General features: G+C 36.1%; 1 protein-coding gene across 3 annotated transcripts; it reads right to left on the reverse strand.

Moving 5' to 3' along the window:
- Positions 1-226: 226 nt before the first annotated feature.
- sev (sevenless) lies at positions 227-20,794 on the reverse strand. 3 transcript variants are annotated; one of them, XM_066397950.1, is made up of 28 exons: positions 20,531-20,794; positions 17,125-17,184; positions 10,691-10,750; positions 10,472-10,638; positions 10,262-10,415; positions 10,055-10,201; positions 9,595-9,736; positions 9,426-9,542; positions 9,143-9,368; positions 8,789-9,088; positions 8,013-8,332; positions 7,598-7,953; positions 7,371-7,511; positions 7,129-7,318; positions 6,041-6,364; positions 5,804-5,982; positions 5,471-5,748; positions 5,298-5,415; positions 4,082-5,240; positions 3,346-3,954; positions 2,926-3,165; positions 2,649-2,870; positions 2,365-2,600; positions 2,061-2,306; positions 1,569-1,999; positions 1,366-1,517; positions 1,113-1,169; positions 227-1,000 (listed from the first exon to the last, which is right to left on the reverse strand). In XM_066397950.1, exons 1-28 carry the CDS (start codon positions 20,651-20,653, stop codon positions 741-743), a joined length of 7,014 nt encoding a protein of 2,337 aa, XP_066254047.1. In that variant the 5' UTR covers positions 20,654-20,794; the 3' UTR covers positions 227-740. The 3 variants fall into 3 exon arrangements, with proteins under 3 accessions (XP_066254047.1, XP_066254034.1, XP_066254037.1); XM_066397937.1 differs by having other exon boundaries at positions 9,938-10,201; XM_066397940.1 differs by lacking the exon at positions 1,113-1,169 and having other exon boundaries at positions 228-1,000; positions 9,938-10,201; positions 20,531-20,793.
- Between the last annotated feature and the right edge of the window lie 2,510 nt (positions 20,795-23,304).

The raw sequence follows: 23,304 nt of genomic DNA on the forward strand, positions 1-23,304 counted from the left end.
CATTTCAGCATCTTTCTATTTGTACCTATCAGATATCTAGCTTAATCTGTGAGTGTGACATGTTTTTTCACGCACTTATCCTTCAGGGTTTGGTTTTTTAACGTACGCCATAAGGATTTCAATACAATTTGTTTTCCATAAGACCATAAAGATTTCAATGCTGTTTTTTTAATGATCCATCGGCGAAACTATAGCATTCATTGAAAGAGTTCTTACAGGAATTAAAATAATACTATACCTTATATTAAATTCAATTAATTTTTTAACTTTGTACAAAATCGCACTTAAACATGCAAATTCAATATTTAGATAAACCGAATGAGTAACAATAAACTATGGTAAGACATCACAATCAATAAAATAAATATTTACACTAAAATGTACAAGAACAAGGTCTGCATATTACGTATTCAAATAAAAAAACTTAATTCCCTTCAAGGAAAAATAGTCCACTAAGTAGCATTTCTAGATATTCAGGACCAAAATTATACGACAAAGCACGGCGTATTGCAATAATCCACTAGGTATACTTAAAAGTCCCTTTTTTAAAAAAGGACATTCCTATTTACAAAAAATATATAAGGAACATTACCCAAAAGCCTAATCTCCATGAGCAATCAACCCTGCTTGATTAAATTAGAAATTTACAATCTTTGGTAGTAAATATTTACTGCACTATGTTAATATTAATATATACACAATCTTGTCTGAGCTCCTGCATATCAATCTCTCTTGCATTATTATAGCTGCACATTGCTGTATGAGCGCTTATTCAAGGATCCACCATTATCACAATCTACTTGCGACTCTGAAATGGACAACTCTTTCTGCCTCATCATATCATTGGGCACCTCATAGCCATCATTCTCTAATTCGGACTCGTTTTGCGGCTCGTATAAAAGCTCCAAATATTTAGGGATTTCCTTAGCACCTCCAGCAGTTAAAAATGGAATTTCTTCTCTGTCCATATCCTCTTCATTCTCAGCCCTCCAAGAGGTCCCTAAATAAAGAAACTTTATTGAGTGTATGATAACACAGGTGAATTAAAAACAGGTTAATAAATTACGTGCAGAGGAAAATGTTTACATGGGTGTTAAGATGATTCAATTTACCTGAGCTGTTTTGATTCTCATCGAGAAAATACGCGTCATTCGAGATTCCGTCAAACACTGAAAGCATGACAAATGCAGTTAGTAGATATTCAAATGGCATAACGGGGGTAGGGACCACAATTTAACGTGGAATGAAAAGGGGTATGAAACATTGTGGTAACAAAAAATGGAGCTCTAACTTCCCATGTTTTACATAATTTATTGTTAATTTGTTAGTCTGGATACATGCAGCAGATACAGAACATTAACTTACGATCTGGCACGGTGCTCACATACTGCGAATGGGCACCAGTAGTAGCTTGGTGTAAATGATCTCTATGCGCCCTGTCCAGCACTTCCAAACAGTGCTTAAAAGTTGGTCGTTTGTCCGCTTCAAAGGCCCAACATTTCAACATTAAGGAGTACCTTCAACACCTAAGGTAATTTTAAATTAAATTAATTGCGAACATAACTTACAGGTCGTCTGGGCAGTCAGTGGGCTTTCCTAACCGTCCCCCGCCTCTAACATAGTGCAAAACCTCCAAATTGCTTCTGGCTTGGTACGGCTGTTGCCCTAGAGTCATAATTTCCCAGAGAAGGACTCCGAATGCCCACACGTCAGATTGGCAAGTAAATACCCCGTCTAGAAGTGACTCTGGCGCCATCCATCTCACTGGCAACAAACCTTCACCTTCCTTTCTATAGTAATCGTTCTTGTATATGTCTCTGGCTAAGCCGAAATCGCCGATTTTCACTATTCGATTCTCGCCTTCTATTGAGGAGACCAGGCAATTTCTGCATGCCAAATCGCGATGGACAAAATGCATTTCTTCCAAATAACGACAACCTCTGGTGACATCCAAACACATCTTCAAAAGATCAATGAGGGCGAGAGCTGGTTTGTTGTTCTAAATAATAAAAAATAGATCAAAGTATTTTTTACGTTATTTTTTTTACTCAACAACATACCAATCCTCCTCTAGAATCTCTCAAATAAGTCAACAAATCGCCACCCTCCATAAGCTCCATTATAATAAACTGCGGGTCATTATCCAAGCAAACGCCCAATAGCTGCAATATGTGCTCGTGTTTGAAATGGCTCATCAATTGAGCCTCTTGAAGGAACTCTGTTTTCTCTTGTTCAGAGGCTCCTTTCTTCAACGTTTTGACAGCTACCGCTCCAACCGAGAGTCCTTTAGCTTTCCCTTCGAATACCTTAAAAAATAAAAACGTTTCCATAAAAGAAAAAATTTCTTGTGCAAACTGAACAAACCTCTCCGAAAGCTCCGCTGCCTAAAAATTTAGTTAAAGTTATTTGGTCTCTCCTTATGTGCGGCAACATGGTAATGTCATCTCCATTTATGGCCGAGGAAACGTATAATATATTGGTACTGTGTACTCCTCTACGAGGTAATTCCCGTAGTGTTGCCAATTCAACATCAGGGCCTCTTTGAATTGTGATTACCTCATCGACTTTCTTTTGCTTTCGGCATCTCCGCGAATAGCTCACTATAAAATCAGTTTTTATCCATAAACCAAATTGTGGTAACAACTCACCATAACCGAAGCAAATCACAATGATGATGCAAATTGATATGGGCAATAACGTGGCGATAAATATTAAATTCATGGGGTTTTTCTGAGATAATCTTTCTGCCTCGCTAATATCGAACTCCGTACTTTCTTGGCTTGGTTCGCTCCATCCATAGGAATTCAATGCGGACACCCGGAATGAGTACTTGTGCTCGCTGTTTAGGTCCGTTATAATCCACGAATTATCTGTATAATACCGAGTAGAAGTTTGTATTATACATTATTTATGTTCAGGGCGAACCTGTGCCGTTGTAAACTTGTACCCACTCAAAAGTTTCCTCCTCAATTGAGGGGGCACTATACGACCATGCCGTTCTATTTTCTGCGCTTCGTCTGTTGCGATAGAACCTGATCGCCAGACATTCCAAAGAGTAGAGCTCAATGGGAGCACCATTGTCCTGGGGGGCTTCCCATACTACTTTGTACACGTTGGCGCTGAAAAATTGTATTCCTGGGGCACTTGGGGGACTCGGGCGGTCACCTATGAAAATTAGAGAATGTTTTAGATCGAAATTTACGAAAAAAGAGAAATAATCTCTGTTTGACTCATAAATTTAACTAAATAAGAGAGAAAAAGTGAAAAATGCAAAGAAATTAAAAAACTGTTCTCTGAGACATAATACACTTTCATATAATCTTGATTTGAATTTGAATTACTTACCCAGAGTTTCAAACGTAAATCTGGAATCCGAGGGCCACACGTACCATTCCAGATACTGCTCGTAAAGCAGCGACAACCGAAACTTGTACTGGGTCTTCGGCTTCAAATTTTCCGCTACAATCGCAACAAAACTATCTCGATCTTCTCCTGCCGCCACTGGTTTCCATTTATTAGTCGAAGTAATAGGAGCGTATTCCACCTTGTATTCTTGAATATGAGAAGTGATTTCCCAGCTCAAATACAAAGTCTGCGACGTCTTGTTCACAAGCTCAAACACCGCCGGTTCCGGGTATGTAGTGATCTGCACTCTGTCGCTGTCCGAGGAAGTTTCATTGGTTTCACTATAGGCCCTAATCCAGACAGTGTAGGTTTGATTAGGGCTGAGTTTGGGGAGCAATGTGGTCAGCTTTTGGCTGTCGTGGTTAATGGTTTTGACGTCACTGACTGGTTGTTCCCCTTTTTGTCGTACTCCACTTAAAGAACCTTCGGTGAGCCAATGAATTTCGTAATGAACAATTTCCCCGTTTAGCTGTTCTGGTGGGAGCCAATTAACTAGAGCTAAGGTTGGATGTAGTACCGAAGCGGATATATCACGAGGTTTTGATGGGGCTGAAAAAATGTGTTTTAATCGTCGAATAAATGTATGAAAATATATTTTTTGATCAGACTGATAGTTTGTCAAACATTTTTAACTGAAATTCGTTTTTTCTTTATCAATTTATATCATAAAACTCACCTCCTGGAGAAGTCCGAACCACTAACTTTTCACCAAAAACAACATCTTCCTTCTTGGAGAAATAGTTACTCACAGCAGCTTCGATCACGTATCTGGTGAAAGGCTTTAAATCGGTTAGCTGCAAAGATTCTTCAAAGGTATTTAGGAACTTTTTCGTTGCACTTTCTCGCAATTCTTCATAATATTTCAAGGAAAATATGGTAGTGGGCACAGAGGTATTGGGGCAATTTTTCTGGAATTCCACTGGAGACATTTTCAAACTTAAATAATCGTAGGATTTCTTTGTGATTGTGGCATGATAGGAGGGCATTTGCTTAGGGCTTAGACACTCAGTCTCGGGATAAGGCTGTATATATTTTCCGTATGTTTTCATGTCATTGATTTTGAAATCTTCATCCAAATGTGAAGGAAAATATATGGAATTTGATTCTAAAACTTGATCGCAATTAACACCATCAAAAGCTGCTTTATCTCCGCTGCTTAAAGATAGAATAAAAGCAGGTTGGTAATCGGAAATTATGGTGTGATCAAGGGTGAAACTTTTAATGAAGCATTCCGGAGAGTCGCAGTTACATTGGGAAACTTCAAATATAGAAACATCACCCTCATCCATGTTTCTCTGCATCATTTTAAACCTTGAATCCTCAATGTTTTCCAGCCAGTAAATTCTTCGGGAATAGGGAGACACTTCAATATTTTTGACATCATTCTCAGTTACATAAATCTCCTCTTCTTTAAACGCCCCCACTTTTCTTTCTGATAGAAAATAGTTGAGATTCAACTTTCTAATAACTGACCCCGCAGTCTCATTAATCCCCTCCACATAATACAAACTCCTTTCTAGCCAATCCAAAGCTAAGCCTTTAGGCTTTCCTTTAAGATCCACTAACTTGGTTTTGTTGGAAGAATTCAGATGATACAACAGCAATTCCTGCATTTCATTGATCCAAAATAGTTTATTTTCGCGCAGCAAATAAGCGAGATTTAGTGGAGTGTTTATGTTGCTAATCAGGACACTTGAACGGCCGTTATCGGCGTCTTTTAAATAAATTGAGTCGGAGGATGCCAAGAGCATCACTGGAATTGGATTTTCTCTGCTGGAGTTTACAGAAATTGGAGCAGAGAGAGTTCCTGTGCCCATTTTTGTATAAGCTTGGATCTAATGGAAAAATTAATTCAAAAATATTATTTCCCTATGAAGTCAAAAAGCCAATACCTCAAAAAAATACACACGAGGTTCTGTTAGTTCAAAGATCACATACTCAGTCGCATTAGCAGGGATTTCTACGTCCCTGTGCAAATCGATTTCAGTACCATTCTCAATATACCAACACCTGAAATAAAGGCTTCAAAACCCACTATTCTTTACAATTATTAGTATTCTCATACCTCAACTTATATCCGTTCAGAATCCCATTGGGATACAATGGGGCATTCCAGCGGAAACTAATTGAAAAGTAGCTTTTCCCTTGCAGAGAGTTATTGTGATCATATATGACGTATGCTCGGGTAGAAGTAGGAACTGATGGCGTGGAAGGGGGAGAGTGGATAACCGCCCTAATTCGCGACGATGAGGCCCAGTAGGTATAAGCCCTAATGGTGACGTTTAATCGCGAATATGGAGAGACTTTTTTCCAATATTTCACCGAAGGTTCGCGAGTAATCACCTGAAAATATGGGAAATTAATTATAAAATTCAAGAAAGTAAATCATTACATTTACAGTTGAATTGTGAGCTGGCAAGCCGTCGAATTGGACTTCATAGAAGACACTACCGTAATTCACATTCTTGACTGCTTCCCACATAATACTGAAAGAATCTGAAGACCCAATGGCTTTTACTGAGTCATTTTTCACGCAGTCGGGAGTCACATTAGGCAAGCGTCCGCTGGTACTATTAACTATATGAAATAAAATAAAATAAAATAAACAACCGATAAAAGTAATTTAACTCACGACCTAAAACTTGTATTCCCTCATCCACCACATAAACCAAATTTAAACCGGCAATAGACTTTCCACTGATTGTAGCTAAGTATTTCCCTTCCATATCACTAACGACGGCGTTTCTTTCGTCTTGCAGCCACAACAAGCGATTACTGAAATAGGAAAGGGGTCCCTGTACGTTAGGTCTAGGAGGTAGGGTAACTTTCACATTGCTGAAATTGCGATTGGGTCTGCTGTCTGGCCCTTGCATCGGAGCCCGGAATAGGTGAGAGCCGTCCGAGCCTCGGACTATCCAGTAGATTTGGTGGGCATCGAAGTCTAGGGTTATGCCCATCACTGCAGCAAAAGAATTTTCCAAATCATTATATTTTGTCGGGTAACAAAGCTCAAGTGACGGCATGATTGTTTTAAAAAAGATATTAATGTTGCAAGCAATATTGGGACGTGTCAAAATATGATAAAAAGTTATTCAGATCTGTTCAAGTTGCCACAAGAATTGTGAATGTATTAGGTTTGTTTTATGTTACTACAAAAACCATCCTTCAGGTTACTTTTATTTCCTATCCATTTAGTTTTTATGTTTATATGACATAAACCATAGCAGTTTATCTGTACTATTTCGTGAACGGCCCAAATACGACTATTTCGTCAAAATCCTAATCAAAATTAACTAGGAATGATTGTAGACAATTCGGTTTATTTTCGTATTTTGGTGGACGCACTATAAAAACAATTTCTGTAAATATTGACATAAATTGATCAAATATGAACAACCATAATAGATAATTCAAAACCATCATAAATAAAAGTGGCATTTAAAAATTTTATGTTCTTGACATTATGGTGACTGCAAATAACGCTGAAATTGAATTGAGCCTAGCTGAACACTTCCGATAGCGATTCGTGAAAAATACTCAATATATTTATAAAAATATACAATATACTACTATATAATATACTCAGTCGGAATAGAAGAGGTAGGAAATCTTCTAACCCAAACTAATTTCACATAGGATATCTCAAAATGAAATTATGTATTAAATATCCATCTTTTCTAACAGTAATTCTGGAGGGAAAATTTGGATACATTTTAATCTCACCTTGTTTCCCAGAAAATGGCTCCAGGTGATCATAATCAGTCTTATCATCTCCATTTAAATGCACACATTCAACATCGTATTCTCTTGCCCAATACAGATAACCGTTAACTGAATCGATGCGAATCTCTTTCGCTAACGTCAAAATTGGTAAAGGTTCCTGTCTGCTACCGTTCAAGTTGCTGCGGATGATCTATAATGAATGATATAGGTAAGAGGGTTTTACATTGCGTTAAAGTTATTACCAGCTGTTGCTTTAGATTTGACCAATAGAGTTTTTTCCCGATCCAGTCCACTGCAATACTACCCACAGAATCCACATCTGTTAGTCTGCCCTGCTTGCGCGAAGTTAGATTGTACCAATACAGCTGACTGCTGTTAGTTACCTTAATAATTAAACGATAATATTCACGTAATAGCACGACTTGAGCTTTAATTTTTGCATTAATGTGCATCTAACGACATGACTTACCATGTAAATCTGATCCCGATACCAAGTCATTCCGGTAAATCCTATATTCCTCATCCTGCTTTTATGAATCAACGTCTCAATGCTCTCCATGGCAACATCAGATTTAAACAATCCCTCAGTTCCCGACCAAATAATCGCAGGTTTCTTTGCCTGGCTCAAAGTGCTTCCCTTGAACTCTGTAGACCAAGTACCTTTCCCCGATTTAGTGTAGGCCAGTACTTTCATCAAATACTCAGTATTTGGAGTGAGGTTACGGAAGCTGAACGATGGATAGTTAGTTTTGTAGGTGGCTGTCGCGTTGGAGGTTAAGTCTTGAATTGATAGCTCATAAGACCAGTTCTGGAAAGAGCCTTTACCTGTACAAATAGATTTTTTGTTTGAAAAGGGATTTGGTTAAGTCTTTACTATGTTTTACCCTGCAGGGCGAACAAATGTGGTGGTAACCACTTGGCTTTAGCTATGGTAGTTCCGAAAATTGCCTGCAAATTGGTAGGAGGGTTTAAGGGTTTTGGCCACGGTTGAGTGCTGTTCAAGTTAATGAGGATTTTTTTGTATTGAGTTTTCCCCAAGTGGGATATTTTATTATGGAAGTACTCATTCCGGCCTTTGTGGTATTCTTCGTTGTAAACAGTACTGCCATCTGTCCAGTAAAACTTTTGATTTGCAGTACCCAATGAGAGTACATTCTCCAATTTGGGTTTCACCACGTTTTCACGGATATCTTTGACGTTATTGCTGCAAAGATCGTGATAAATAAATACATTTATTAAACATGTCGTTTTGCCATAGAAAGTAGATATTTTTATCTTGCATAATTTTTTCTATAAAACAATGAGCAATAGAATTCGACAGATTATAGGTGACTTTTCAATCTTTTTTTAATAAAAAAAAATTCTATGGTTTAATTATGATGAATGTATGGGAACAAAAAGAACATTTATGAGAGTACTTTCTTTAGTAAGGAAAAGTTTTCAGTAAAAATTACAGTGGTGGGGCAAATTACTTTTGTTCAGATCTCCAGGTCAAAAATTTTACCTTTCCTAGATATCTTACTTTACTCATTTGTCAAATTCAGTCGTCGTTACTTATTATTTATAAAATGAAAAACCGGTTACTTTCTAAAGTCTTTTGGTGGTCTAAAATGGTGGCCGTTATTGCTATTTTTGACTCATTTAACTTAAACCCACGTACCCATCCACTGACACTGCCAAAATAGTGTTTTTCCTCTGGTCAGGGACAAACAGTCTGAAGTTGGGATAATCCACGATAAAGGTACCCACATCGGTTGCATTTAAGATCTTTGCTGCAGTTTTTTCGTGTTTAATTCCGTTGCTAATGTCCGAAAGATCTAGTCGATAAATTCCGCCTAAATCGCTGTAATCTCGGATGGCCCAAAACAGGTAACCATTGCAGGGGTCAATTTCCATGGCAATTGGTCGCTTTATAAGACCTGCATATGCGACAGTCAAAGAGCTACCATCCAAAAAGCACCTAGACAAATAAGTTTTTTAGCAGAACTTATTTCCCCGTTAATCGAATATAAACCTTTTAATGAGATACATCTTAGGTTTTTTTCGAACTTTCATTTCTCCTAAAATATATAGTTGATTGTTAATCCAGTCCACGGAAATATCCAAAGGCATGAAATCAAGCTGGTCGGATGTCAATACTGCAGAGTAATTCTGCGTTTCTTGCTCTATGGGGATTCTCCACACATACCCATTGGCATCAGAGAGAAATAGTAACTTCTTACCGATATGAATCCCTATACCTTTAAGGAAAAAAAACTTATAATTATTACAAAATATTCAAAATACAATAGCTATACCTTCTATAGTAGTATTGTCGGAATGAAATAGATGCAAGCTATCCCCAAATAAAGATTCCAACTCAAATATGGCGTGCTGCGTCCCTAATATCAGAATCGGCTGCTGGTTCTCGGAAACTGCGTAAAAAATCAAATAGAAAAATCAAAAACTGCAAGTTTTAAAGCTTACTTTGAGGTTCTTTAGGCGTGGTCACCTTAACACTACTCGCAGGGCCTGTTCCGTTGTTGTTCCTCATCTGAACCGAAATCGAATAGTTGCGATTGGGATGTAAGTTACGCACCACATGATACGTATTTGTTGAAGGCACATCCTGTATATATGTGCATAGCTAGAGCTGGTTTTTACAAATGATAATAATAGGATGAAAAGCATGCAGAGTTTAGTTAGTTAAACACTGAATATTAGCAAACACAAAGGTGTATAGATAAGGCCGCAGACAAAGCAGAGAAATCTACATCTACTAGCTATAAAGCACAAAAAGAAGAACAGCTGCTCAGTCTACACGGCCCACCTTAACTTCGGTGCGGGCCAAACTCTGCCCTCCCGAAGCTCCCAGTTCGGTGATCTTGAGCACATAGGAGAGGAGAGGGCCATGAGGAAAGGGACCTGGTTCCCACGTAACGCTAACCGAATGGGCGTCCACAAGGGCAACCCGCACATTTGCAGGTGGTGAGGCTGGAATACCTTCCGCCAGGGTGGCAATCACCACGCTCTGGTCTGAGTAAATCGGCTCATCTCCGTGACTCTGATGACCCAAACTTAGAGCCACCCTAAACTGTATTTTACAAGAAATAATATGATAAATGGCAGTCAAATTTTTTGCTGATAATCCTACGCGGTATTTTGTGTAGGGCTGCAAGCCTTGAATATGGAAATGGTTAGCATAAGGATCCCAAGACGCATTACGGCAATACTGCCAAGAAGCCGCAATCTCCTCGTATTTCCATTGAGGGTGGAAAGTCAGTCTTGCTTTGGAAGCTTCAAGAAACCTTAAGAATTAAAAAATCATGAGTGAACTGAGAAAAAATAATTTGAAGATTTTTACCTCCATTCCAGCTTTAACGAAGTGGCCTTCAGGGAGTTATCCACGAGGGCAGGGGCTGATGGTACACCCATTAAAGTCCGTATTTGTCCAAAGTACTTGCCAATGGCTTCGTTGCATCCGATAACGCAATAAAGTTCTCGTTGGCTGAGCCGATCAGAGGTTCCATTCTAGTTTTAATTTGGTTATTATTTTTTAATGGAAGATGTGTGATAAACTTACGCAAGCTTTTTGGCATGAGGAGGAAAGAGCCACCATCCACAAGGAACAACCCTTGTTGCACTGAAAAGTACATTGTATAATCAGTTCATGTTGGTACTAAAAAACAATTTGATAAATTTAATAAATAATACATTGTATCCTTAGTAATTAATTATTCTTCTTTAATGATTAAGGAATTCTGGTGTTAAACCACCTTGACCACAACACTTCCGAGTCCACACAATAAACTCGATTGAGTTTATTTTACCGAATAATTTCACCCAATTTTTGTTTTCATCTAGAAATTTCTTGTGGAAATCCGGGAAAACTAAAAATTACATGATTTAGCGCTATTTGTACCTCACTCTCTCATCTTCGAAATACTTCCGTTTCTCTTATAAACTGGATGTTTGAAAAATTATTGAAATTGAATGGACATTTGTAGTTTTCCTGGAGTGATAGTGCCTTTTAATTTCTTAATTAATTGGGATGCTCAAAATGATTGTGGTGAGTTTACTGAAGTCCGCTGAATTTTAATTGCCCTATGAACGCTCCTATTGGCTACGTCGAGGACTCACGAAAAAGTTGCAACCAAACGAAAAAGCGTTCCTATTGACCATGGCCCCTCCGAGTAGACACGAAAGAAGCCGATGATGGATTGTTTTCGTGATCGTGAATGTTCGAACTCGAACTTACGCAAATTCCGCCAGTTTTTCTTACTGATCCTGAAACGTTCTTGCGAAAATTCGGAAAAATTAATATGTATATCAACAAAATTCTCTAATTTTCTCTGGGGATATTAGGTATAAATTTATACAGGGTGTGTGTGAAAGATAAAGGAACCTTTGCAATGTCATGTCTTCTCTCGAGATGATGGGATTAAAATTGTTCTCACCACCCCAGACAGGAAGCAATTGGACAGCCCGGATGGCCGACTGCCTGAAACGGATATAAATAGCAGCGATTCCTCATTGGCAGGCCCATTTTTCCAAATTAGATGTCCATCCAGGCTGCCTTTTGATATAAGCGTGCGACCTCATCCAGCGGATGCCTCAATTAAGTTGCGTTCGTATGCGTTTTAATTAGTGCTGTCCATTTAAATTGTGCGTTTGTGCCTCCATCAAAACGTCAACTAAATATCCGTATATTTCCAATGTGAGCAGAAGTACCTCGGCGTGATGCGAAACGGAGGAAAATTTACAGAACGAACCATCACAAATAAGCTACCGCACGATGGCGATTATTTCGAGGACGTAATGAGGAAATGGTGAATTAGGTTGTCCATACACAACTTAACTCTAATTTGTGTGCTTTGTTAGTATAAATAACTAGGCTGACATACGGGTTTTTTCAAATAATTTTACCTCATCTCAAATGAGAGGAATATAAGTCAACACTTATCTGCACAATAACTCGTACTCGCATTGGAAGATAAAACTGCCGGATATGTAGCTGAACATAAGCATAAACCATAAACACATCGTGGCGGTCGCATCTTAAAACACCATCTTTCATGTGACCTGTGACCATTGGAATATCATTATTTATTTACTTTTGTGCTTTATTTCTCTATCTGTGCAATCACTCTTACAAAGCAGATTTAATACATCAGATAAACATCATTATTTTGATTTTTGGTGAAGTCTTATGTTGCTTCAGCTCAACGTAGTAATAAATGCAAATTTTTTTAAATTCAATTCTACGAGTTACAAGCCATCTGTTTGCTTCTGTTTACAATACAAGGATCAGGTTTTTGAAAGTCTGATAAATTTAAGCAATCGTAATCAAAATATTTACAAATCACAGCGCAGTTTTTTAGCTCGGTCGCAGGTTCCCACAGACCATAAAATCTGCATACTGTTAAGTTGAAGCCTGTTCTCAAGTACTTATGAAATGACAGAAATAAGTGTATTGGTTAAACTTGGCTTAAGTTTGTTGTCGCAGTTGAAACTTAATTTTGGACAAAAAAAATATGTTTTTTTTTTTGTAATTTACTTTCCTTCAATTATTTCAACCTACTGAAGCCTCGTATATGTAAGTTCCAAAGGATTAGTTAACTTTCAATTTTAAGTGGGATTATTATACTATTACTATACTACTGTGAGATAATCTCTACTATACCAAACCGTGATATAATGATGATACTTACATATTATTATTTATACACATATGTTAACTTTGGCGCCAAACTATATCAAATCTAAACCACCATATTTTGACTGTAGTGTTTTATCTTTATTCGTGCACATGTATTGATGTATTGAAATGGGTTCAACGCAAAAAGGTGGGGATACAATCTAGACTGATAGAAACGCTTACTGACACTACTGAACTATTTTTACTGAAACAAGGTTAAAAAATGTTCAAGGGACTTTACAGAAAGTAAATGAAAACGCACAAAAAAATCTAATAAAATTTTTACTGTTTGGCAATAAGTCTCAAACTGAGAACTCGGGCTGGCTTCGATCAACACAAATCAAGGAAATCCTCTTTTGTTGTTGTTTTTGTTGGAGTAAGATTACATAATTAAAAAAAATCTGGTTTGACTATTTTTTTGAAAATTTGGAAAAATTAAGTTTATTTAATTAGTTAAACTTGGTGTCGGAGAATATCATGGCAATAGTTTTTTTTTATTTTTCAACCTCTAAAATTGCTTTAAATTAAACTCATAAACAACGACAATTTCGTAAAATAAAAATAACATACCTAGAGTTAATTTTTATGTAAAAATGTGTAGAAAGAAATTTACAAATGTCAAAAGTTACAAGAAACATCCCCAAGCTGAAGGCTAAGACAATTTTCATAGTACGACAACATTAGCCAGTTCGCTCTTTATTGTTGCGCTAGTTGCAACCCAAATGAGGTTAAAACCCAATGAACAATGTTGCCATTTGTTTTCTAGCGCGCACCTTTTACGAATTTACACTTTTCGATTTATTACTTACATATTTTTCAAAATTCCTTAGAAATCCTGGCACTACATTCTTCTTTATTTTACAACAATAAAATTTAAAATGACTACCTTTAAAAATTCATTTCATCTATGAATGTGGCGAATTGAATATTTACTAAATTGTACGAAAAGTAAACCATGTTTGGCAATGTGAAGAACGTTTGATAGTTCGTTTGTTAAAGTCACCCAATTTGCAACATGATTTTCCACGGAAAGAAAGTACAAAGTATTAAATAAATACATTTTTTGCAAAAAAACAGCTCAAACTGTCTCGATTCACCACGGAACTATAGGCACTTTAATAGTTATAAAATTGCATTATTATTCGCAAACCATTGGAGATAAGTATAGGATACCGGGGATAAAAATCACCTACAAAGATCAACACAATCAAAACATGTAATGATATGTTGGGTAGTTCCCTTGAAATACAAAAGTTCTATTCTCAAAAAGAAAAAGCTCAAATTTGGCAATATTGCCGTTGTTATTATTTACTCAGGGATTAAATTTACCACCAGCAGGAAATTTGTAGGTATTTGTACTTATGAGTTATGAACACATAAGATAGAAAAATAGGACAAACACAAAATAAAAATAATAGATTTAACTTCCCTAATGATCACTCAGGAATTTTAGAACAATCCTAACTTGAAGATAACTGTCACAATTTGACAACGTACGTCGTTTTGACAGCTGGTGCTTTGAAGTCAAGCAAGCTGTAAACGATTTTTAAAACAAAAGAATTAAGCTATGATGCCATTTTGAATGCTCACGTTTCAAGGATGTTTGTGTTTTTTAATATAAAAGAAGCGGGTAATTATTAAAGAACTTTTCAGTTTTTTTATTTTCCCAATATAGCAATATTGATAGCAACTTCCGTTATTTATTTCTTACTCACCCTAAGTGAACAATTTAGCTTTAAATTTTCAGTGGTTTTAACTCATCAGAATTGAGCAATTTTATAAGCATTAATATCTAAACCGGATTGTCTTTCGCAATTTCTGGCGATCATTTCAAATTAAACAAATTTGACATTTTAATTCTTTGACCGTTTTGGAAGTTAGATCATAATTTGAGAATACAGGCACTCTTACCCCAATCAAATGTATTAAATTGCGAAACAGAAGTCTTTGTTTCCGCAAACCGATCATCGCATAATTGAAAGCCATTAAGGAAATAACCATCCACCACCACAATTTTTAACCATTAAAGGCATACCTACTTGCAAGTACTTGAAAGCACCATTAAACTTTACAAGCAGATAGATGTGTGGGAGTCGGAACGTGTGTCTTAAAGGCCAGTTGCTGTCTGATTAGAATGGATTAAGCCAGTTCACTTGGTACGCAGTGGCTCGTGCCTTTTTCATCATATTGCACATACCGAGTGATCATAATAGAAACATAGTTAATTTGTACAGGAGTATTTTATTGCCAGTATACAAACTTTTGTTTTAATATGCATCCGTCATCCGACGACGTACTTTATGGCAACCAATCGCAGAGCTTTTCGAATCATCGTGGCGTCGGATGACTGCGTGATGGTAGTACTCGTAGAACAGCGCAGATGTGAGTTTCTTTCAAAAAAATTTTTAAAAAATGGATCGCAAGGTGAAAACATATGCGAGTGTTTGAGTCACTTGAGATTTTAAAATGAAGGGAATCTATCGTTTGAGCCATGGATATTAACACGACGGTAGAACTTAGTATTATTCTTCCCAATAAAGATACTTCAAAAGCTCTGGATTAAAAGGCGACTGTGTTTCTATTACCAAGAAAGTTGCTTTGAGATAGGCAAATATGAAAGAAGACATTTTTTTTCAAAAAAAGCCACATTTTTCGTACGGTTTTGAAATAATTTTTGACAATGCAAGAATGTGACGTCATTTCATCGCGCCAAAACAAGATGGCGGTATGTCCTTGTATCCTAGCGCCATCTTTCGGCGAAATAATCATTAACGAAAGAACTGCGAAAATTTGTTTTTATGTGGCCAAACGCAACATTCAATGACCAATTAAAGAGCGGCCATTGCCTATCCCAGCGACAATAAAGATCAGTTTAATAGCGACGATTAAAAACACGCACAAACAAATGAAAATCTTTTTTTCCTTAACTGTTTGGGTGCGCTAAAAATTTCAAAGCCTTCAATTGAGCTGCGAAGCAGTTAGCAGGAGGGTGACGTCACCACATGGTCAGCAGTAGATTACTTAAATGGAGGCAATTCCCTAACAATAAGCCGAGAGGTTATTAACATGCCATCATCCACTGCAGTCATTTTAGATTAGAATGGCTGGAATCTAATAATAATTGGTCCATTTTTTGCACTCGTGCAAATTTCATTGGGCTGTAGGGGAATATGAGTAGTGAACTAGGTAAGAAATACAGTATTATCTGTCGACTAATCGTGTCAATTATTATTATTACAAAAATTCGATTAACCTTATCAGGACGTTTGGTTATAGTGTTTATGGTGTAAATTGAAACAAACACACGAATTAAAATTGGAATAATCTTTAGATTGGCTCACACTGAGTTTATAAGGTTGCGAACCAGCCTGATAAAGCGATACTAAAACGGTTATTACGTTACGTAAAGAAACTATAAATGTTAGACGAAATCCTTTCACAGTAAAGTAGCAATAGGGATTTAATGGCTTGTTAACGACAGATAAGGGGTGGTTGCGTACGATAACTTCAAAAAGGGTCTGGTTACGGCACCGGCGATATGAGGGCTTCTGGAATTCGTCCTTTTCGGCTAGATCTGTCGGGTTTGTAATTGAGCAGCGAAACAGACGCCTGTCCTCGTCTCTGCCTGTTGTTTGTTAATATGTTCTTTGTATAATGAACCCTTCAGACGATTATTCGAGGCAGAAACCAGAAAAAGTTCGTTATAAGAAACACCCTCGTCATGCCAGAGTACCCCTGAAGAACACATAAAAAGCTTCTTCACGCACAAGAAATGATCTTTGATACTTTACAGCGGTTGAGTTGCGCAATGGGGCGCGAAAAGATTTTTTCACTTAATAAGTTCATAGATCTGGCGATTCTCACGATAGACTCAACTGCGAAGCAGAACAAGAAAAACCCTAATAAAAGGGCATATAACATAATACACCTAGAAAGAACAGCGGAAGCGGATCTCTGCTTTGTTAAATACAGAGTGTACAGGGATTTCGGAAGCCCTAGAAGCACTATAAAGCACCATAACAGCAGCTAGTCAAAACACAATCTTCACAAATAATAATTTTTAAATTGATTATTGCGCAATTAATGATATTTTGCAAAATCGCACTCCTCTGTACGTAATTAATATTAATCTTGGACCAAAAGAATGTTATTTATGTTCGTTGTCTGTAACAACAATATGTGATAATGTTTGTTAGTTGTGGGGCGCTAAAAATGATCAAATTTCATTTTAAAGACATTAATAATGAATTCCACTAAATGTATGATGGAATGACGTACAATAATTGCTTATTTCCTGTATAAAATGTGGCTCAACATACCTGACTAATGTTGCAGTCATACTCGCAGGTGTAATCTAAACGTCCAGAGTCCGTGTGATTCTGAAAGAAAAATTGAGGAAAATTACCGAAAAATCAAGCTTAAATGTCAGTTGGGGCATTAACAGAGAGCAATTTAGTGGTGATAATTATGTGGGAAAAAGGAAACTGCTGACGAAGTAATTAAACGCAATAAACACCCCAAAAATTCCCATGTAAAATCAATTTTATTAGTTTATTATACGGGGGATGAGTGAAAATTAGGTCTGATTAGTGTCACCATAGCTGTAAAACAGTGTCATTACCCGATTAACCTTCGCAATCCATGGATGTTTAGTTGAATTTTTCGATCAGAAGTTGAATCACTTGTCATTTCACATTCCATGGATCAAACTTACCCAATATTGGTGGTGGATTCTAATGGACGTAAACTTAACAGAAGAAATGCAATTCCATTGGTAAAAAATATCTATTTGGCCATTGCGAGGTTTCCAAACCAATGGAATGGCACTCTTTCAGTTAAAATCGCAGTTACGCTCTTATTTTACGTTAATGAGGATCCACCAGGCATACCTAAAAATTACCCGTTGCGTCGCTATCATGTGCGATGTTAATGAAACAAAAACTGAAGATAATCGGGTTTTTTAGATCTAAATCAGTCGTATTTTTGCTAAATATTTTCTTTTTTCGATATTCTGTTTGATCCAAATTGGTGATGCACGTTTGAGGATCTTGGACACTGTAAAAGATACCGAGACAGTTCAATCGGCGAAGTTTTAGATAATTTTATAAGAAACTCATATCAAGTTAAAAATTGTATTATTTTTTACTGTTTTCCGTTTAAAAAATGTTTAAAAATCTTAAAACTGTGCTCTTTTAACGTTCTCTGTACTTCTTACTGTTTTCAAGATCTTAATATATGCATCATCAATTTGCACCTCAATGTATGTATTTTAGGGCTCCTAGACTTCATTTCCACACGATATGCGGAATCAGCGCAGTCTTTAAATGCCTTATTTCTAGTACTTAAACATATCTTGTGGTTCACTAGTTATGTTATCTCTGCATACAGGGTATCTCAAATAAATTGGGTTTCGTGATAGTTGTTTGAAATATTGATAATAGAACATTGTAAAATTTCCATAAAATTTACTCAAACCGTTTACTTTTAATTTGGGATTTTCGTCAATTAAGTTATTTCCCCATATTTTGATAACCCATGTCACGGAATAAAATAGAACATCTTTATTTTGAATAATACATATTCACAAAAGGAAGTTTCAAAGAATATATGAATCATTCAAGCAGCACTGGATTGCAGTCTTGTGAAGAGATATAATAAACAGACTAACTCAGATTGCGATTACGCATCTTTCTCCTTAGAGTGAAAATACTATGTCAGTATGCTGATTGGTTTTTGCTTAACAAATTCTTTAAAATTGTGACCAGAAAGAGCTTGTAAGTACCCCGTACTGCACCCCAAAGTGGTCGTGCAAAATGTCCAAGTGAGATGCATCATCAAATTTTCGTCCACCGTATTTAGATCTGTAAATACATGGATAAGCATTTATCTACGTTTAGATAGGCTGCAGTGTTTCCGCGATTTAAAGTAACTTATAAGAAAGCGCAAACTTTGAGACTCCCTTTGTCTTCTACAGTTTCCCGAACCGTTTCCACTATAATTCCCACGGAACTAACTTTATTTGGTATACTCTGTATAATACATTTAAGTGTTAGAATTTTTGTTTACTGAGCAGCAAGGATGCTAAATGTTTCAGTTTTTGTCTTTTCTAACAGTACTGTCGACGTCAGTTTTTTTTTGTAAACAAGTCTATTAATCATTCATTAATAGGTATAGACACGTGTTAGTTACAACATTTTACCGTCGACTAAATCACGGAAAAAAAGTATAATACAGCATTTCTATTTTAAATTTAACAGTCGCTGTACTTACCCTTGGTGGATTCGTACTTCAGTTTATTTTGCAGGCTCTCTCTTAAACATACGACGCAAATTTAAGGAGGTAATCTTTACGTCAAAGTAAAGAAAAAGTTTCCATAAAAATGTCCGCAATCGCTTCATTTTTAAAATACTGCCATGCGGAGATTGTCGTTTTTAAGAACAATGTTGGAATTGATAGTTTATAACATCGATCACCATCTACAAGGCCGATAATGGGCGAATTTTATAAATAAATGCCATTTTCCTTTAGATGAAAAATTCTTACAAAAAAAGCGTCTTAATCTGGTATTGCCGCTTTTTGACCTTCGAAAAAAGAACCGAGAAAATCCACTTAGCAGATTTTTATTCGAGGACGAAATTTTCTTCAGCAAAAGAAAAAGAAAAATATACATCGATCTTAATTTCTATCCAAAGAAATTCTTCGGTATTCTGAGGAGCGCTCTGGAAATAACTTTGGAGAACTTATCAAAACATCAGCATTTTTAGTATGAAAATTCTCGTGGAAACTTCCTCAATTTCGGAACTTTAACGCTCAATATGCTCCTGAATAATTATACTGCAATTTAACATAACTTTTGATACATTTGTAAGACAAAAACAACGAAAAATTTGACATTTGTGTTTTGGAATGTTTAGCGTTTATGCAAAAGTGGGTACAATGAACAAGAATTGACTAATAAAACTACAAAAAAAAAAATTTGGGAGTAAAAAATCGAGCTTAAAATGTTTTATTTAAACCTTTCCGAGTGAAAAACGGATGCGTGGCATAATAACATGTAGAAAATGTGGACATTTGGCTTTAAGCAGTGAAATAAAATGAAAAAAAAAATGATGAGCGATAAGGGGACAGCTTTAAGGCGTACAAAGAATTAATTACCTATCGGCTATTAATTTCCTCGATGACCTGGTTCCTTATCGAATGACTTTTATATGTTTTGAGCGTAGCACCGAAGTTATAAAATGTCTTTATTTCGACAAGAAACGGATTTTATCTGAAGAACTGATTAGTCTATTAATATCTCATAGAGTTATATGAATAGAAAAAACTTAGACGATAAACAGGAAACACACACGTAGCCGAAGGGGATGTTTTGAGTTGCGTTAATTACATATACATTTTTTAAGTTGATTGAAAACGCATTATTAAGCGTTTTCAGTATCAATCAAGAGGATTTTTGTAAAACTTAGCCTTGTCGGGACAATGATACATTATTAAAACATTACTTTATCTGTGCAAGCAAGCGTAATAATAAAATCATAATAACAAAATGTTAATGATACATTACCCACTCTTTTAACTGAAATTCTATTCTAGAAATAAACAGAACTCGACCCAAAGAATGCACTGCTTTAGATGGAATATTTTAAATGTGTTATGATCACACATAACGTGAATAATGTAAAACAAGTCCCATATAAGTACTAATTTTGTTAAACCCACAAATACCTGCAAAGGACAATGCTGCACACACTGGGCTTCGACCTCCCTCTCGATGGTCGCATAGTCAATGGCACCCAACGTACTTGATATCACTAAACTAATCACCAGAAAATAAGTCTCCACCATCATCTTATACACCCCGTATTTATCAGGAAACCGTCATAGCGGCCCTCAAAAACAACAAATTTTCGCGCGGAAAATCGTCTCATAAGCGCGAACTACCGGGTACCCGTCGACCAGTACCGCTCACAGAGCATGTGAGTACTCTGGTCGAAAACAGAGTGGGGCAGTAACGAACCTTAACAAAGTCACGCCTCCGTATATACAGTGTTCATCAAACGACAAGTGCACTGGATAGACACAACTGTGTGTTTACTCTTCTTTTTGGAATATTGAGAGAGGATTATGGAATTATGATGATGCTAATTGTAGCGATTTATGATGATACGTAAAAATATTTCCTGCGGGTCTCATTGAAGGCAAAAACGTTGAGATTGAAAACACACTGTAACAGGCGTTATTTCACGGTCATAGACGAAAGGGTAACCGCTTCCGTCCGTTTTTATTATGATTAGGTAGTGTGTGCGGCAATTAGACCTGTTGGTTTCTGCCCCTCCGAAAACCCTCTTCTTCATTTGCCCATTTCCGGATCGGCCTAATTGTTTAAATAAGTCGAGTAATTAGAGTGTGGTCTAAAACACTAAAGCTACTGAAGTCTTTTACAGAGGAGCTAGTGAAAAGATTATTTGAATACATGTTGTGTATAAGATCAGAAAGACGTTAAATACTTACCAGATCCTTTCGCTAACTTTTTGCTGAAAAGATGGGACTTACCAGCATCATTTGCTTCCGCTCTTATCGGCACTTTCATACATTTCTTCATGATTTACGTCCCTCTTTACGTTCCTACTTCCCTATGTGAATGTTTAGAAGGTAATTGTAACTTCAAGTTTCCAACCATACCATTTTACCAATACCTAAAAGAAATCTACCAGTCCATTATGTCATATCACCTGGACCTAGCGCGTCATAAGTACCCATCATGAAACACCAGGAATTTGGAGCTTACAAGTTGCTAGTTTCCGATGTTCAATGACCATAGGGATCGAACAATAAAACGAATTCAGCTCTGGTTGCCAAATTTTAAGTTCCACAGGTGCTTAATATATATAATAAATAATAAAACATGCAACATGAGATATTCATTAGTATTACTAGCTGTACTGTTTGGAGACGTGTGGGCAAATCAATTCGATTTAGATGAACTCCAAATAATAATTTCATGTTCCATTATTATTGTAAGAACGGGTATTTATTTAACCAAACAAATAAAACATTAATTGTCGCAAAAACAGCTCTGTCTAGTGTTCTTAAAACATTAATAGAACCAATTTCGGCAGCCTCATATAAAACAAGCGTACTCTAAAGGTATTTTATAAAGGTAACGAAATACTAACAAATCCATTCAACCACATGTTTTTGGAAATCCTATGAGATTTCTTATGTTATTGCCATAGAATCACTTTATTAAAATTGTATAAATGCGCATTAGTGTTTCGAGTAACATATGAAGAAGGAAGTCTTTCTTAACACACGATCGTAAAACATTGCGCGCGAGCCTCTAAGGAGGGCGCCAATCATACGAATACTTAATGAAGTTACAGTAGAGTATTTGATTAATTTTCCAATTAAATAATTAGCAACAAATGACAATGCTTGACAAAATTTTCTTAATTGAAAATCTAGTTTGTTCCTCTTAAGTTTTCCGAATATTTATTATGCAAGGTGTTTCATAATAGTATGTAAAAAATAAAGGGGGGTAAATCTGTGGATGATTTTAAGTAAAAAAGTTCGTTCATATGAACATGGGTTCGTTTTTACTTCATGTCTCTAATACAGGGTGATATATTTTTTTAAAGTTTTTTCCTAATAAAGTCCATTGAGGAATTAAATATTTTTATGAAAATTGGGAAGCGTAAAATAAGTGCACATACACATCTTTTAAGGGAAAAACAATTATTTTAATTTCACCAGTAGAGACCCCATTGATGTGTCCCTGAACATTTTAAACGAAAAGTATGATACACCACTGTTGTTTTAATCAAAAATAATTTTCTGAATGCTGTATGTTTTTGTGAAAAAAGGCTTTTTGAATATTTTTTATAACATTAACCATTTTCATTAAAAAAATGTTTTAAGATATATTATCTATTAATATTTTCTAACTAATATTAAAACTACAAGACTAAATTAGGTATATTATATTATTTATACGAACAGCTAAATAAGGCGTTGAAAATGCCTTCCACTTGCAAGAATGCATGCCTTGGCACTATTTCGCATGTTATCGCGCACTTTGAAAAATCCCTGATGTATTTTCTACAATGTTAATCGAATGAATTATGCGATTTCTCTGTTTTGTGTTCTATGTCTGATAATTATGTTTTATTTTTTCCATGAAAACGGTTAACGTTATGAAAAATATTCAAAGAGAGCTTTTTCATAGAAATATGGAGCATTCAAAAATTATTTTTATTAAAAAAGCAGTGACGTATAATATTTTTGGTTCCAAATGTTCAGGGTCACACCAATGGGGACATCACTAGAGAATTTAAAAACATTGTCTTCCCCTTAAAAAAATGTGTCTCTACACCTATTTTTCGCTATTCAATTTTTATAGAAATATTTAACGACAAACAGATTTATTAGGAGAAAACTAAAAAAAAAATTATCGCCCTGTATTTTAAACAGGGCACAAAAAAAGGAATCTTGTTCATATA

This window comes from Euwallacea similis, chromosome 1 (assembly GCF_039881205.1).
Source record: "Euwallacea similis isolate ESF13 chromosome 1, ESF131.1, whole genome shotgun sequence".
Classification (NCBI taxonomy): domain Eukaryota; kingdom Metazoa; phylum Arthropoda; class Insecta; order Coleoptera; family Curculionidae; genus Euwallacea; species Euwallacea similis.

What these genes read in the sequence shown, in the direction of transcription:
- sev (XM_066397937.1), bottom strand. Translation starts at nt 20,653, where the DNA reads ATGATGGTGGAGACTTATTTTCTGGTGATTAGTTTAGTGATATCAAGT. An exon ending in TGTGAGCACCGTGCCAGATC is followed by an intron (nt 1,170 to 1,365) that starts GTAAGTTAATGT and finishes TCATGCTTTCAG; the next exon opens with TGTTTGACGGAATCTCGAAT. An exon ending in TGAGAATCAAAACAGCTCAG is followed by an intron (nt 1,001 to 1,112) that starts GTAAATTGAATC and finishes TTCTTTATTTAG; the next exon opens with GGACCTCTTGGAGGGCTGAG.